This window comes from Oryctolagus cuniculus, chromosome 9 (assembly GCF_964237555.1).
Source record: "Oryctolagus cuniculus chromosome 9, mOryCun1.1, whole genome shotgun sequence".
Classification (NCBI taxonomy): Eukaryota; Metazoa; Chordata; class Mammalia; order Lagomorpha; family Leporidae; genus Oryctolagus; species Oryctolagus cuniculus.
In genome coordinates this window covers 131,237,963-131,255,436 of record NC_091440.1, presented here as the reverse complement: position 1 = coordinate 131,255,436, position 17,474 = coordinate 131,237,963, and the positions used below count along the sequence as shown (strand labels likewise).

The 17,474-nt window shown below is 41.9% G+C and overlaps 1 protein-coding gene across 9 annotated transcripts in view; it reads right to left on the bottom strand.

Moving 5' to 3' along the window:
• REDIC1 (regulator of DNA class I crossover intermediates 1) overlaps positions 1 to 17,474 on the bottom strand; it is a 92,089-nt gene that overhangs the window by 17,686 nt on the left and 56,929 nt on the right. For all 9 annotated transcript variants that reach the window (XM_070049655.1, XM_070049654.1, XM_051850397.2 and 6 more), the window contains 3 exons: positions 5,286 to 5,815; positions 4,988 to 5,057; positions 3,222 to 3,282 (listed from right to left, as the gene is read on the bottom strand). In XM_070049655.1, the coding sequence (XP_069905756.1) occupies positions 3,222 to 3,282; positions 4,988 to 5,057; positions 5,286 to 5,815 (661 nt within the window). The remainder of the gene's footprint in view (positions 1 to 3,221; positions 3,283 to 4,987; positions 5,058 to 5,285; positions 5,816 to 17,474) is intronic.

Here is a 17,474-nt window from a genome sequence, read left to right as displayed (position 1 = left end):
CGGGAAGGCAGTGGAGGATGGCCCAAGTCTTTGGGCCCTGCGCCCGCATGGGAGACCAGGAGGAAGCACCTGGCTCCTGCCTTCGGATCAGCATGGTGCACCAGCCGCAGCGGTGGGTGAGCCAACGGAAAAGGAAGACCTTTCTGTCTCTCTCTCTGTCCACTCTGCCTGTCAAAAAAAAGAAAAGAAAAAAAAATAGGGTGCTGACAAAACACACAGATCAACAGAACAGAATGGAGAACTCAGAAATTAATTCACTCATAAACAGCTAACTGATTTTTGACAACAGCGCCCAGACCATACACTGAATACATACAGGAGTCTCTTCAATAAACGGTGCTGGCAACACTGAATGTGTGTATACAGAAGAATGAAACTAGATGGCTATCTCGCACCACATACAATTATCAACTCAAGATGATTCAAAGACCTAAATTTAAGACCTGAGAGCTTGAAGATGCTAGAAGAAAATGTAAGCCAAACATTTAAAGACATTGGTGCAAGAGACAACTTCTTGGACAAGACCCGTAAGGCACAGACAACAAACAAAAAACCTAACAACTGAGGTTAATCCCAACTCAGAAGCTTCGGTGCAGCAAAGGAGTCAACACAGTGAAGAGACATCAAAAGAACGGGAGAAAAATTTTGCAAGCTACTTATACAACAGATTAATATCCAGAATGTATCAGCAACTAAAAAACTGAAAAAGAAAACAAGCAAAAAAACCAAACAACAACTAATGTTAGGAATTAAGCCAAGAATTGGGCAAAAGATCTGAATAGAAAATTCTCAAAAACAAAAAGAAATTCAAATGGCCAAAAAAGAAATAAATAAATGTTCAGCATCACTAACCTTCAGGGAAATGATGCAAATCAAAACCACAGTGACACAAGGAGCTATCACCTCACCCCTGACAGAATGGCTGCTGTCCAACTGAGAGAGCAACAACTGACGGTGAGGATGTGGGGAACAGGGAGCTTTTTTTTTTTTTTAAGTTTGTTTATTTATTTTAAAGGCAGAGCTACAGAGAGGCAGACACACAGAGACAGAAATCACTAGTTCACTCCCCAAATGGCCACAATGGCCAGAGCTGGGCTGATCCAAAGCCACAAGCCAGGAACTTCTTCCAGTTGTCTCATGGGGTGCAGGAGCCAAGGGCTTGGGCCATCTTCCACTGCTTTCCCAGGCCACAGCAGAGAGCTGGATTGTAAGTGGAGCAGCCAGGACTTGAACTGGCGCCCATGTGGGATGCTGGCACTGCAGGCAGCAGCTGTACCTGCTACTCCACAGCACTGGCCCAACAGGGAACTCTTACACAGTTGATAGGAATGAAAGTTAGTGCAGCTGTCTGCAGAAAACAGCATGCAGATTTCATTTAAAATCGCCAAATGATCCAGCAATCTCAATACTGGATACACTAACAAAACATGAACACACTGTATCAGAGATACATGCTCCACTATGTTTTATAACAGCACTGTTCACAATGCCAAAAATATGGAATCAACCAAGGTGTCCATCATCAGGTGAATGGATAAGGATAATGTAGTATATGTATGAAATGGAATAGTACTCAGCCACTGAAAGAATGAAATTCCTTTTTTTTTAAGATTTACTTATTTTAAAGGCAGAGGGATGGAAGGGAGAGAGGGAGGGAGGGAGGGAGGGAGGGAAGGGGGGAGAGAGGGAGAGAGGGAGGGGAAGGGAGAGAGAGGGAGGGGAAGGGAGAGGGAGGGAGGGAGGGAGGGAGAGAGGGGAAGGGAGAGGGAGGGAGGGAGGGAGAGAGGGGAAGGGAGAGGGAGGGAGGGAGGGAGAGAGGGGAAGGAAGAGAGGAAAGAAGGGAGGGAGGGAGGGAGAGAAGGAGAGAGGGGAAGGGAGAGGGGGGAAGGGAGAGGGAGGGAGGGAGGGACAGAGGGGAAGGAAGAGAGGAAGGGGAGGGAGGGAGGGAGGGAGAGGAAGGAAGAGGCAGGGAGGGAGGGAGGTTGGTTTCTTAAAATTTATTTATTTTCAAAGAGTTATAGAGAAAGAGAGAGACAGAGAGAGAGGGAGAGATATCTTCCAAATGTTGGTGCACTCACCAGGCGGCCACAATAACCAGGGCAGAACCAGGCCACAGCCAGGAGATTTTTCCAGGTCCCCTACATGCTGGCAGGGGCCCAAGAACTTGGGCCACCTTCTGCTGCTTTCCTAGGCCACTAGCAGGGAGGTGGGTCAGAAATGGAGCAGCCGGGACACAAAGCAGTGCCCAGATGAGATTCCGGCAACAAGGAAGCAAGCTCTTCCCACTACATCACAAAGCCAACCCCAACAAGAGTTTCTTAAAGATAGCTTCCAGGTCCTTAAATCTCTGTACTTCATGGCCTAATGCTTAACAGAATGTAACCTTCATGAGAACAAAGACCCTGGTTTTTCAACATTTTATCACCAAAATCTATTATAAATGAGACATCTAAGGAATGTCCAATTAACAGTCACAATATGTGCTCTTCAACATTTACTGAAGAAAAAAAGAAAACTATACAGTTGAAAAATCAGATATGACAGATGTGCGAATTCTGGCTCAAGTGTGTGACCCTGAACAGCTTATTTAACCTCTCTATACATCAGGATCAGACTTTTGTGAATCAGAACATATATATTGGGGCTGGTGCTGCAGTCTAGCAGGTAAGGCCTCTGCCTGCAGTGCCGGCATCCCATGTGGGCACCGGTTTGGGTACTGGCTGCTCTGCTCCCAATCCAGCTCTCTGCTGTGGTCTCGGAAAGCAGTGCAAGATGGCCCAGGTCCTTGGGCCCCTGCACCTACGTGGGAGACCTGGAGGAAGCTCCTGGCTCCTGGCTTCAGAATAGCGCAGCTCTGGCTGTTGTGGCCATTTGGGGAGTGAACCAGAGGATGGAAGACCTCTCTCTCTCCCTCTCTGCCTCTCCTTCTCTGTGTAACTCTTTCAAATACTTAAATGGATAAATCTTTTAAAAAAATGTATAAAGCTCCATGTGATGTCTAAATAATTACATCATATAAAGCACATAACAGTTTCTGAAAAGGTGTTTTATTTCTAGACCTAAGGTGTAATGCTTCCAGTATAAAAAAAAATATAAGGACAGAATTCCACCTAAGAAGAAATTTATGAACGAAAGCTCACCTTACATCAAAGTATGATGTAAATATTAAAATAACGATACAAATTGACACAGCTGGAATGACACAGAATAATGCGCTTTACCTGACTATGCTGAAAGTCCCTTGGCTGCTCAGAGGGCAATTCTTCCAAAGGAATCTTCCTCCTAAGAATTATAAAGAAGACAGGTTTATAAAGAAAGATCTTATTTTTCTTTGAATAGAAGAATTACAAAGACAAAGGAAGAGATGAAGAGAGAAACACATCTTCCATCTGCTGGTTCAGATCCCAAGCACCCGCAACAGCCAGGGTTGGGACAGGCCAAGGACAGGAGCTTCAACCAGGTCTCCAACAGGGGTGACAGGGGCCCGAACACTCGGGCCGTCTCCCTCTAGCTTCCCAGGCACATCAGCGTGGGCTGGGTCAGACGTGGAATACCCAGGACCTCAGTGCAGTACCCACATGGGATGCTGGTATTGCAGGCAGTGGCGTAACCCCCTGTGCTGTAACACCAGGCACCAAATAAGACAGCCTGAAAGTGTGCTGTATGCCTTCTGAAAACAATGGTTCTAAAATTTGACTTCAGATCAGAATTATATGCAGAGGTTCTTAAAAACAAAATTCCTAAGCTGCATGCCAAGGAAACGATCTATTACAAACTCAGTGTTTTGTAGTTTAAAACCACATGCTCAGGTGGGCACTGAATATAGTGGCTAAGAGGTCATTTGGGATGCCCACATTCCACATTGGACGGCCTGGATTCAAGTGCCAACTCCATTTCTGATTCCAGCCTCCTGTCAATGCACACCCTGGAAGGAGCAGGTGATGGCCCAAATAGTCAGGAATCTGATAGTCACGTGTGAGAAGCCAACAGAGTTTGGACTATTGGCTTCAGGCGGGCCCAGCCCTGGCTGCTGCAGGCTTTGCAAGAAGTCAATCAGCAGATGGGATCTCTGCGCATCCAATAAATTAAAAAACTTTTTTAATTCACCACCCCCTCAAATACTCTGGCTCTGTAGCCAGGTTGAAGAACCATGTTATAAATCACTTTCATAATGTACATTTTAAAGTTCAAGGTCTGACACACTCTTTTCATTGAAGTTTCCAGATAACCAAAGATTTAACAACAAAAAATCCAATTTGTTAATTTAAGGATTGAGTTATGAATCTGTTGTAGTTCATTTGCAGGTACTAATGCCATAAAAGACAGCTGCTCTGCTCACTGTGGCACTGATACTGAAGTCTACTACTTTCTTCTCTAATTTTATGCAATCAAGCAATGCCCAACCCAAGAGCTGCACAGAAGACAGCAACAGCAGAAAGCCACAGTATGCTTCTCTTGCCAAGTATCACTCCTACTTACTTCTATTTCTTACTATAAACTCAAAAAATGACATTCTGGGAGGAATTTGTGCTTCCTGAACATGTGAGTCAATTTCCTCAAACTACCATTCATGAATATTCAGAGAAGATGCCTGAGGGTCAGCAGACCTGAGTGCCAAACTTCCAACCAGGACGATGATACCAAGACTCTGACAGCGGCTTCTCGGAGATCAGGCTGCCCACCCCAGAGATCAACATGCCTCCCTCACTTTGTATCAAGCCAACCTCCAGCAAGTATTAGAGTATTATAAAAAGTTCAGAAAATGGAATTTAAAGATAAGCTTATTTCACTACAAAACATTTCTGAAATCCATATATTTGGGGGATTTTCAGGATTCACAGAAAAATGATATTAAAAAATGATGAATTTCAAAAATTGGTACACCAAAATTAACATATTTTAATTCATTTTTGCACAAACTATTTGAAATACCCTAGTGTTATGCTAGATACTGAATTCCATCCCAAATATACACCTGAAACCTTACACAGAGTTCTCTGCATTTCTCTGGATACTTTTCTGTGGCATCTTCCCTTGGCAATCATTTCCAAGTTTTCCTTCAAAAATAAAAGCACAGTCTGATTTCATTTTTAATTCAAGCACATGACACATACAGAAAAAAATCATGCCAAAAACTGGAAAGTTACTCTATTTTCAGTTTCACATTTCTCTGAATAATACACACAAATAGGTATGTAGTATGAGTACACATAAAAACACATATAAAAAGCTGAAAACAAGTTTTAAAAGCATAGAATCTTGCATTTCCCATGCATAACACTAACCTTGTTTTTCAGAGCTGGGTGGGTAACAATTCTTCTCAAATGGCATACAAAGATCACTTACTCTATTATCACTGTACTCCTTCCAGAAGTGTTCACGTGCCTGACCCTTTTCTGGATAGCTTGTCTTATGAAAAGTAGACTTACTCAAAGGCAACTCTGGGACTGTAAAAATGCTTCTAATGCCTCTATCAGCGGATGGATTCTGATCAGACCCAGCAATGACACAGGTATCTCCCACACCATCATGCCTGCACTTGCCAAACATTTCACTCATCTTTTGTTGATCTATGCTTAATAAATTGATCATATTCTGACTAACGAAAGGGTCACAGTTCTCTGACAGAAGAACAGGAGCTGGCTGGTTCACAACTCCAAGAAAAGGTGACAGCTCTTTTCCATTTTTTCCCCAAGTATGTTGTACAGACTGTTTTTCAGCAATTAAATGTGACTGTCTTCTCTCATTCATGCAACCACGTTCTTCACCCGTAATTAAAGCTGATCTTTCAGTGACGAGATTTCCATTTCCTGGACTTAAGAATAAATAAAAACACTTAGCAAGAAAAACACAGATCATCTTCCTCTGTAAACATTGGAAGTTAAATTCTTAACATACTGAACAGCTACAAACACATACCTACACTAAATTTTCATTTTCTGTATTTAATAAAATTTCTTTGCATGGAAATTTGTCTAATATGTCCTTCTAATGGCTTACTGAATATAACCTATACTCAGTTTTTATTTCAACATGAAAACTGAATATGTGGTTCAGTTTAATATTATATTAATAAAACAAAATATGACCAACTTCCATCATGTCTTCTGTAATAAAGTCTAGCAAAAAATAACATAGACAACCACTGTATATGACTGCTGGTCTATTCAGTCAGAAACTTTGGAAACCACATAGAAAAAAATTGTCCCTGGTGTTAAAAGCATCAAATCAAGCCGGCACCGTGGCTCACTAGGCTAAATCCTCCACCTTGCGGTGCCAGCACCCCGGGTTCTAGTCCCGGTCGGGGTGCCGGATTCTGTCCCGGTTGCCCCTCTTCCAGGCCAGCTCTCTGCTGTGGCCCGGGAGGGCAGTGGAGGATGGCCCAAGTGCTTGGGCCCTGCACCCCATGGGAGACCAGGAGAAGCACCTGGCTCCTGCCTTTGGATCAGCACAGTGCGCCGGCCGTGGCAGCCATTGGAGGGTGAACCAACGGCAAAGGAAGACCTTTCTCTCTGTCTCTCTCTCACACTGTCCACTCTGTCAAAAAACAAAAAACAAAAAACAAAAAAAAAAAAAAAAAAAAAAAACAAAAAACAAAAAAACAGCATCAAATCAAGTAGTTCTGACAATATTGTAAGATATTTCTCAAAATCCTAAGTATATTAAAACAACTATAAAATTTCTAAAGAAGAGTATTATAGATAGAAATATGTAGCTAAGTAAGAAAGTAAGAGTTAAGGTGAATTAGGTGAAAACTGAACCATCGATTAGATAACGTAGAAGGCTCCTGCTAATTCAGCAACAATAATTCTATGTTAAATCCAACTTGAGGGCTTAGAGGGGCCAGGATGGCAATATAGCAACAGGTCGTTCCACGCTGCGCAGGCAAAACAGTTAATAAGGAGAGGGGAATGCAAGCTGGCGACGGAGTCCCGAGAAATTTGTGCAGAGAAGCCCAGGGGTGCAGCAGAGACTGGGCAGTTACTCGCTGAGGGAGCAAACAGAAAGGGAAGTGGCAGAGGCACAGTGGAGGCGCAGCGAGGCAGGGTGAGATGTCACACAGGGAGACTGGCGCTGCCCCGGCGGGATCCAGGTGAGAAACCCTGCGTCCACGGGGCTGCACACAGCGGCAGGCCGGGAGCCTGCTGAAAGCATCTAAGCTCCCAGCGCGGAGAAGGAGAAGGTACAGGGTAACAAACCGAGAGGTCAGGCACGCCCCGTCCATCTACGTCTCCCCGCGTCCCCCAGCTGGACCTGCAGCCAGCGGGGAGAAGCCACACTTCACATTTTCTCATGCAAGCAGGGGCTGCGGCATTTGCCTCCCGTGCACACACCCATCAACTCCGGGGCCACCTCACAGCACCCCCACCCGGGAACAAGGATCACAACATTTCAACATAATTTTCTCCCCACCACAAAAGCTATACCACAAGCAAAAGTCCTAAACATCGAAAACTCGCCTCATTTCATGCACTAGTGGGAAGCGAGCCCGGCCCCCCAGGAGGCGGGGCTTAGTGCACAGCTCTCTCCTACCAGCCTCCATCAAGACCTAGAAGTGAGCAGGACTCCAGGAGGTGGGGCTGCCTGCTTCCACTCCCCAGGCACACCCACATAGCAGCTCATAGCAGAGGGAAAGCTCACCACAAGCACAGACACAAATTAAAGACAAGAGCAACCAGAAATGCCAAAAAACAAAGGGAAAACCCCAAATAAGGAAGACACTGTGAGCCCTCCAAAGGGCCCCAAAGTGATCATATTAACTGTGTAATAGATCATATGGATAAGATTAACTGTCAAAGGGATCACATAAATAAAACCAACTGTCTGCTAATAACAGTAGATAGAATCAGACAGGAGAGAATGTTCCAGCATGGGAAGCAGGCCACACAGCACACTCATAGAAAGACAAATGCCCTAACATCACTCTGGCCTCAGAATCAGCCTTTAAGGCATTCAGATGTGGCTGAAAAGCCCAGGACAGCATTTCAGACATGGAAAGTCAAGACACTGTAGCAAAAAAAATGTCCTACATGAAGGATCTCTGTGAGTGAGACCCCAGTGCAAAGAAAGGGCCATCAAAGGAGGAGGTACTTTTCTCTGAAGGGAGGAGAGAACTTCCACTTTGATTATGGCTTGTCTAACTACTGATGGAGTTTGTGGACTCAAAAGGCTTCCACAGCCTTGGCAGCTCACTGGCAAGAGCCTCAGGTAATCACAGACATCATAAATTTAGAGTGTTAATTGTTAAATTAACAACAGGAGTCACTGTGCACTTATCCCCCTGTAGGACCTCTGTCCTTAATGAGTTGTACCATGAGAATTAACTGCAAAACTTGTTCTCAAATGGTACTTTATATGTTGTGTGTGTGTGTGTGTGTGTATGTGGGTACAAACTGTTGAAATCTTTACTTAGTATCTTTACTTAGTATAGAGATGGTCTTCTGTATATAAAGTTAATTAAAAACCAATCTTAGGGGCTGGCACCATGGTTCAGTTGGTGAATCCTCCACCTACGCCACAGGCATCCCATATGGGCGCCGGTTCTAGTCCCGGTTGCTCCTCTTCCAGTCCAGTTCTCTGCTGTGGCCCAGGAGTGCAGTGGAGGATGGCCCAAGTGCTTGGGCCCCTGCAGCTGCATGGGAAACCAGGAAAAACACCTGGCTCCTGGCTTTGGATTGGTGCAGCACCAGCCGCCAGTGGTGGCCATTTGGGGGGTGAACCAACAGAAGGAAGACCTTTCTCTTTGACTCTGTCTATAAATCTGTCAAATAAAAAAAAAATCTGAATGAAGAATGGAATGAGAGAGGGAGTAGGAGGTGAGACAGGAGAGGGGGGTGGGTGGGTATGGGGGGAAGAACCGATATACTCCTAAAGTTGTTTCAATGAAATTTGCATTTATTAAATAAAAGCTTTTGAAAAATAAATCCAACTTGTGTACAAGAACAAATGCTATGATAGGAAATAATTCCAAATAAAGATTTTTTTCCTTTTTATTGCAGGTGACTAAAGATTTAAGAGTGGGCTGTATTTGAGATTGGATGTATTAAAGAAATTAAGAAAATAAACATGGACTGCTCCACTCTGACTCTTTTTCAGTTTTATTAGGTTTTTCAATCTAATATTTTTAAAATATTTATTTATTTTACTTGAAAATCAGAGAGAAGGAGAGGCAGAGAGAGAGACAGAATCCATCTGCTGGTTCACTCCCCAGATGGCCACAACAGCCAGAGCTGAGCCACTCCAAAGCCAGGAGCCAGGAGCTTCTTTCATGTCTCCCATGTGGGCCATCTTCTACTGCTTTCCCAGGCCATAGCAGAGAACTGAATCAGAAGTGGAGCAGCTGGTCTTGAACCGGTGCTCATATGGGATGTCAGTACTGCAGGCAGTGGTTTTACCTGCTATGCCACAGTGCCGGCCCTTCAATCTAATATTTAATAAGAACCTACAGTGTGCCCGGATCTATGGCATGTGCTACTGAAGACAAAGAGGTTAGTATTTTGTTTGTGAATGCTGACAGCTGATATTCCTACACTATTTCTCAATACAGGTCTTACTGGTGCTTTGTTATACACCAGAAGTCATAATCTGTAGTATGCAATAATAACAATTAGCATCAGAAGCTTTTCTATTACTCTAAATGGTAGAATCAACATAAAAGCATTTGCTGAGTAAAAAAGGACACTATAAACGCAATCAACATTGTATAAAGGACATTTTAAGCAGTCTGAGTCTGCAGAATTACTCATGAAGAGATATGGACAATGAGAAACAAGTCTTCTGCTTGAGAAAAACCAGGCAGGGCGCAGTGGTGCTGCAGTAAAATCGCCACCTGCAGCACCAGCATCCTGTAGGGTGTTGGCTGAGTCCTGGCTGCTCCACTTCTGATCCAGCTCCCTGCAAATGTGCCTGGGAAAGCAGCGGAAGATGAACAAGGTGTCTGGGCCCCTGCACTCATGTAGGAGACCTGGAAGAAGCTCCTGGCTTCTGGCTTCAGCCTGGCCCACCTCCAACCATTCCAGCCACTTGGGGAATGAACCAGCAGTTGGAAGACCTCTGTTACTTTCCCTCCTCTGACCCACCCTGGTAACTCTGCCTTTTAAATATATAAACCTTTCTAATAAATTAGGCACTGCCATCTAACTTGGGAGACTGAATCTTAGGGAATATTATTACTTACAGAAAAGACAGAGAAAAAAGTCTCACGTAAGACAAATGACTCCAAGTCCTTTACCATTTTTTCCGGTAGGTAAAAGTAAAGTTCATGGAAAATAGAAAATTCTAGATAAAAATTGGAAAAAATTCATTATATAACTTAGCCTTTTGCAAATATTCAACAAATATTTAATGCATACTTACTTTGCAGTAGGGAGACAATAAAGTTTATATTCCAGTGAAGGAAGATAATAAATAAGATAATTAACCACTAATAAGCACAATGAAAGGAAGTAAGCATAAGCAGTAAACAAACAGAAGAAATAATTACAGGTGCTACTGGTGCTTCCAGAGAGTTCTGCAGGGAAGCCCCCAGTAAGCTAAGAATGCAGATGGTTAGATATGTGAAGACAGGAGTAAGCACACCGCAGGAGAGGAAATAAATTCAGGATTTGCAGCACCCTTAGGAAAAATCAGAGGGTGGCTCACTTAGTTAATCCTCCACCTGTGGCGCCGGTATCCCATATGGGCACCGGTTCTAGTCCCGGTTGCTCCTCTTCCAGTCCAGCTCTCTGCTGTGGCTCGGGGAAGGCAGTGGAGGATGGCCCAAGTGCTTGGGCCCCTGCACCCAGTGGGAGACCAGGAGGAAGCACCTGGCTCCTGGCTTTGGATTGGTGCAGCACCAGCCGTAGTGGCCATTTGGGGAGCAAACCAACGGAAGGAAAACCTTTCCATCTCTCTCTCTCACTGTCTATAACTCTACCTGTGAAAGACAGAAAGACAGAAAGAGAAAGACAGAAAGACAGAAAGAAAGATAGATCAGAGTGATGCTGGAATAGGATCAGTGTCAGAAAATGTATGACCCAAGGGTAAAAATGTAGACAAGCCCAGGTGAGCAGAGCTTTACATTAGAAAAACGTAACAGAAATCACTGAATCCAAGCACAAAACATAATGGACTTAATTTTTGCCTTGGAAAATGTCAGACCGCTGGGTAAAGAATTTCTGGCCCAAGGGGAACCAAGGAACAGATTTATCTTCCTGACATATTTAATCAGATATGAGACACCAAGTGGAGAAAGACAGTCACCACTGGGAAAAGGTAAGCAAATGATGAGAACGTATAGGACTGCCCCCACCTTAATGCATGGAAAGAATATGCAATATTCCAATATACAGGGAGAGGCGGAACTCCATCTGTGCCTACAAGAGTCCGTTTATTGTATAATACAGGTTGTAGGTCCAGGGAGACCAAAGAGTTTAAAGGTTAGAGTGCCACAAAGGAGCTGTTGATATCCACAGAAGGTTTTCAGCTCTTCTGGTAACTACTAATTAGTATGTGAATTCCCCACAGCTGGGAAAGAACCATCCGAGCCTAGAAGACAACAATCCCAGCCACTCACAAAGGGCTGGGAACATTCTGTACTTCCACCTGCTGACACAGACAATCTCACAATTCAACAGACATCAGGAAAATTCTCAAGGGCATTGCTCCAGCACTGGAATAAAATTAGCCATTAGCTGACCAGATTATTGATCCTGATTAACAAAGTTTAAAAGCAAGCCTCACCTCAGTAAAATACACTAGTTCCAAGTACCTAAACTGTTTCCTGGATCAAAGCTTAAGACTGGTGCAGGGCTGGGGAATGCCCAGCCCACAGGCAGTGCAAGGCCTGTGAAATCATCTGATCTGGTCCTGCCAAGGCAATCAGAGGCAGGACTCAAATTCAATAAATCTACAGCATGTCACTTTTTACAATGATAATTTTGTATGGCCCACAAAAGGTGTTATAAATATCCCAAAGGAAGCCCCTATAGGGCTAAAAAAAAAATTCCAGCTCGAATAAGATAAAATTTGCAATTTACAGAATCCAAACAAAACTGCTAAGAATACAAAGAAGCACACAACCGGATCCATAACAAGAAGCAAAATCAATGTTTAAAAATAGACCAAGAAGTTTCACAGAAAAACTCTCATAAAAGGACATTAAAAGAGTTTCATAGCCATATTCCCTCTCATCTCCCTGTCCCTCCCCCTCCCTTTCAAATAAACAAATCTTTTTCAAAAAAGTAAACAAACCACAAAATAGTACCCCTCATGAAGACTGAAGCAAAAGTTCCTAACAAACTTTTAGAACATCAAATCCAAGAGCATATAAAAAGAGTAACACACTGTGGTAAGTAGGTTTTATTTCAGGAATACAAGTTTGCTTTAACATTAAGCTAAAAAGCTTCTGCACTTGAAAACAATCAACAGAGCAAAGACAATACCAGAATGGGAGAAAACATTTTCAGGTTATGCATCTGACAAAAGAAAAACAAGAATGTCGAAAAGAAGACATTAACCAAGTAATAATAATCCAATTTACAAACGAAAAGACCTAAATAGACATTTTTCAAGTGATACAAAAATGGGCAATATGTCCATGAAAAGAAATGTTCAACCTCACAAATCATCAGGAAAATGCAAATCAAAACCACAACTGAGCTATCACCTCACTTCACTTAGAATGAATGGCTAGTATCAAAAAACAAAAGATAACCAGGGATGGTGAGGAAGTAGAGAAGTGTACTCTTGCTCACCAGTGCTGGGATTATAAATTAGCACAGCCAACGTGGAAAACAGTACAGAGGTTCCTCAAAAAACTAAAATCAGAACTATGAAAGGATCCACCCTGGGAATATATCCAAAGAAACTGAAACCAGTCTGTCAAAGAGGTATCTGCACTCCCATATTTACTGAAGTACTAGTCACAACAGACAAGAAACGGACACAATCAAAATGTCCATCAACAGGTTAGTTACTAATGGATAAAGAAACCATGATACAAACATACAATGGAATACTATTCAGCCCTCCAAAAGGATCCCTGTCAATTACAACATGGAGGCCATTAAGTTAAGTAAGCCAAGAAAACAAAGTATCACATGATGTTACCCATATGTAAATCGTGTATGACCACAGACACTAGGAAGGGATGCATACCCAGTAACAGGTAGGAAGCAGCTCTGGTGCTCTACTGCACAGCAGAGTGAAGTGACAGCATACCTGATTTTTTTTAAAAAAGAAGAAAGATAGAGGCTTTTTTTTTTTTTTTTGACAGGTAGAGTTATAAATAGTGAAAGCGAGAGAGAGAGAGAGAAAGGTCTTCCTTCGGTTGGTTCACTCCCCAAATGGCCGCAATAGCCAGCGCTGCACCGATCTGAAGCCAGGAGCCAGGTGCTTCATGCAGACAGACGTGATTATCTTGAATTCACTGTATGCACGTATTGAAACATCTCAAGAAACCCCTTCAATATGTGTAATTATCAGTTAAATTTTTTTAAACAATCAGCTGATGTGACCAGAACTTCTAAAATGGTGTAGAAAGAAGTCCAGCAAAGCCTATTCCCTAAAAGCAGTACAAGTACCATTTCAAAATCTGGGAAATGACCAAATGCATGCAACAAACTAAGAAGTAATACTTCAAGAAAAACTACTGAACTTTAACAGGAACAGTCCTGTGGAGTGTTAGCATGGGGCAACAGTGTCCTTCTTCCTCCAGATCCACAGATAGTAGCTCGACCAAGCCTGAAGTCTGGGGCAAAAGACAGATAGCTCCATGCCTGAGGGATTGTCAAAAAAAAAAAAATCATGATTTTGGTGGCACACCAAAAGGGATGCTCAACATTGCAATTGCTGGAAGCTATAATACCCACTGGAACAAGCAACCACACAGCTCTGTCATTAAAAGATCTGGAAAATAAATGATCGTAATAGGCGGTTTTTTTTTTTTTTTTTTTTTTTACGTGAAGACACATTACTTTATTTGGCAATAAATAAATAAAAAGACTGCAGATGCGATTAAGGTAAGGATATTTGATTATATTATCCTGAATTACATGAGTAGGTCAAATGTATAATCACAAAGGTCCTTATAAATTAAAGACAGATGCAAGAAAGTCAGCAATGGGGATTTGAAGTTGCTGTAGTGTAGCTTAGAAGATGGAAGAAGAGGCTGGGAGCCAAAGAAGGCAGGTGGACTCCACAAGATATGAAAAACAAGGAAACAGATTCTCCCAACAGCTTCTGAAGAGAAAACAGCCCCAGTGGAACCCAGTGAAATTCAATTTGCACTTATGATCTCCTAGAACTGTACTGTATTTTTAGTTGTTGTGGTAGTACGCTGCAGGAGTCCTCTGGTGCTAATCCACACATTTCAGGGCCTTCACACTTGCTCTTCCCAGTACCCAGAATGTGGCTTCCTTTGAATCATTTCATAATTAGCTCTTATTGGTCATTCTTGTCTTGGCCGTGTGGCCTCTTCTCTAAATGTATACTCTAAGGTGCTCTCCAGACCATCAGCTTATTCTTTGCAATTCTTTGATTCTTCTGGTTTGTTTGTTTAATGACTATATTCCTCTCTGTAATGTCAGCTTCATGAGAATAGAAAACTTGTCTTAGTCACCACCCTACTTAGAATATTCAGAATAGTGTCTGACTCTCATCAATAGTTGTCTGACCGTAGGATTTATAGAATTCAATAGGGGTTCAGAGGACCTGAATCTTACAGATAGTTTCTGAGACATACTCAGACACATATAGATTTTGATCATCGTTCAGTCACAAAAGCCTTCTGTCTTAGTGAATCTTCTGTTGCTATAACAGAATACCTGAGATCAGCTAGTTTATTTTAAAAAATCTATTTCTAGCAGAAAAGATGTCCTTTATTTTTTTAATTTTCAATTATCTTTATATACAGAAGATCAATTTAGCATATATTAAGTAAAGATTTCAACAGTTTGCACCCACACAGAAACACAAAGTGTAAAATACTATTTGAGTACTAGTTATAGCATTAATTAAACACCTAAGGGTAATTGTGTATTAATTATAGAGTTCAACCAATAGTTTTAAGTAGAACATAAAAAATAATAAAAGGGTAAAGTATTAAGTTCTCTTTTTTATATGTTTCTTTTTTTGTTTGTTATATAGTTTTTTTTTATTTAATAAATGTGAATTTACAAAGTGCAGCTTTTGTATTGTTGTGGCTCCCCCCCCCAACCTCCCTCCCCTCTCCCATCTCGCCCTTCATCAAGTTTCATTTTCAATTACCTTCATATACTGAAGATTAACTTAGTATATACTAAGCAAGGATTTCAACAGGCTGCACTCACACAACCGCACAAGGTATAGGGTATTGTTCGACTAGTAGTGTTGTTTTTAAGTTTCATAGTAGAACACATTAAGGACAGAGATCCTACGTGGGGAGCATGTACCCAGTGACTCCCATTGTTGATTTAACAATTGGCACTCTTATTTATGACATCAGCAATCAACCGAGACTCTTACTATGAGCTGTCTAGACTATGGAAGCCCCTTGAGTTCACCGACTCTGAACTTGTTTAGTCAAGGCCGTATCACAGTGGAGGTTCCTTCCTCCCTTCAGAGAAAGGCGCCTCTCTCCTTGATGGCCTGTTCCTTCTGCTGGGGTCTTGTTCACCAGGATATTTCATTTAGATTGTTTTTTGCCACCGTGTCATGGCTTTCCATGCCTGTGAGACTCTCATGAACCTTTTAGCCAGATCCGAATGTCCCAAGGGTTGATTCTGAGGCAGGTGTGCTGCCATTCTATGAGTCTGCTGTGTGTCCTGTTTCACCCGCAGGATCATTCTATCCCTTTTAATTCTATCCTTCATTAGTTGCTTACACTGGTCTTATTTGTGAAATCTCATCGACACATACCCTATCTTTTTGATCGGTTGTGTACTTACACTTATCACTTTACCAAGTGTGCTGGCATTGGTACCTGCCTCCTTAGTAAGATTGATAGGCTTTGATAAACACACAGAAACCCCTGGTGGTCTAGCAGGCTACACCCTGTGCAACGCTCTGTGCAAACTCAGAAAAATCCAGAGAAATTCTCAAGTATCCATTTATCCCTGGCTGCATATGCAGTCTTACACAGAGAAGGCGGCCTGTTAGCTCAAGGTGTTTAACACAACCTCGGACCAATCACTGGCTGACCTCTAAGCAGTGCAAAGATGGAAATCTATAGCTTTAAATACCTATATTAGAAAATAACATACACCAAAAGGCTAAAGTTATACCTTCTGAAGATACAAAAAGGATAAATTAAGAGCAATGAGACAATAAAAAATTTAAGTATTACAGCAGAAATTCAGAAGATGGTAAACAGAAAAAGTGAAAACTGATGAAACCAAAACTAATTCTTCCAAAAGACCAATAAAAGTGACAAATCTTTAGCTACAGCAACCAATCTTTAAGAGAAGATACTCATCTAGAATTAAATAGGCCACCATCATAGACCAAAAATGATTTTAAGGGCACAGTATAAACAATTTCATGTAAATAAATCATGCAACTTCGACAAAATGGACAAATTCCTTCAAAAAAAGTATAAATTATCACAACTGACTCAAGAAGAATTTTAAAAATCTGAATAGACAACAAGTCAAAAAAATAAATAAGTAATTAAAAATTTTGAAGAGCTGGCACTGCGGCATATCAAGTAAAGTTACTGCCTGCAGTGCCAGCATCCCATATGGGCACGAGTTCGAGACCTGGCTGCTCCACTTCCAATCCAGTTCTCTGCTGTGGCCTGGGAAAGCAGTAGAAGATGGCCCAGATCCTTGGGCCCCCGCACCCAAGTGGGAGACCTGGAAGAAGCTCCTGGCTCCTGGCTTCAGATCAGCGCAGCTCAGGGCGTTGCGGCCAACTGGAGAGTGAACCATCAGACAGAAGAACTCTCTCTCTCTCTCTGCCTCTCCTCTCTGTGTAACTCTGACTTTCAAATAAATAAATCTTTTTTAAAAAAAGGATAAGAATTCATGATAATCTCAGGGGATATGAAAAGGACATTTGACAAAATCCATGACTGAAGAACTGCGTGAACTAAAAACAAAGGATGAAATTTCTATACCTTATAGAAGGCACCTACATAAACCCTACTGCTAGCCATTTAATGGTCAAAGCCTGAACTGTCTAAGATCTGAAATAACACAAGTATGTTATATGCTTACCAGTGCTACTATTCATTGTATTAAACCTCTACTCTCAGGCAACGTAAGTATGTATTAGGCATCCAAATTAAAAACAGAGTAGTAAAAACGTCTTTATTTGTAGATGACAAAATCTACTACAGTAAAACACCCAAGGAATCCACACAATTACTACTGAAACTAATAAGGAATTCAGTGAAGTCAAAGGATGCAAATCAATACTCAAAAATTACTTTTATATAGCAGCAATGAATAATCCCAGAATGAAATTAATAACTCCATTCACAATCATATAAAAATAATAAAACACCTAGAAACAAA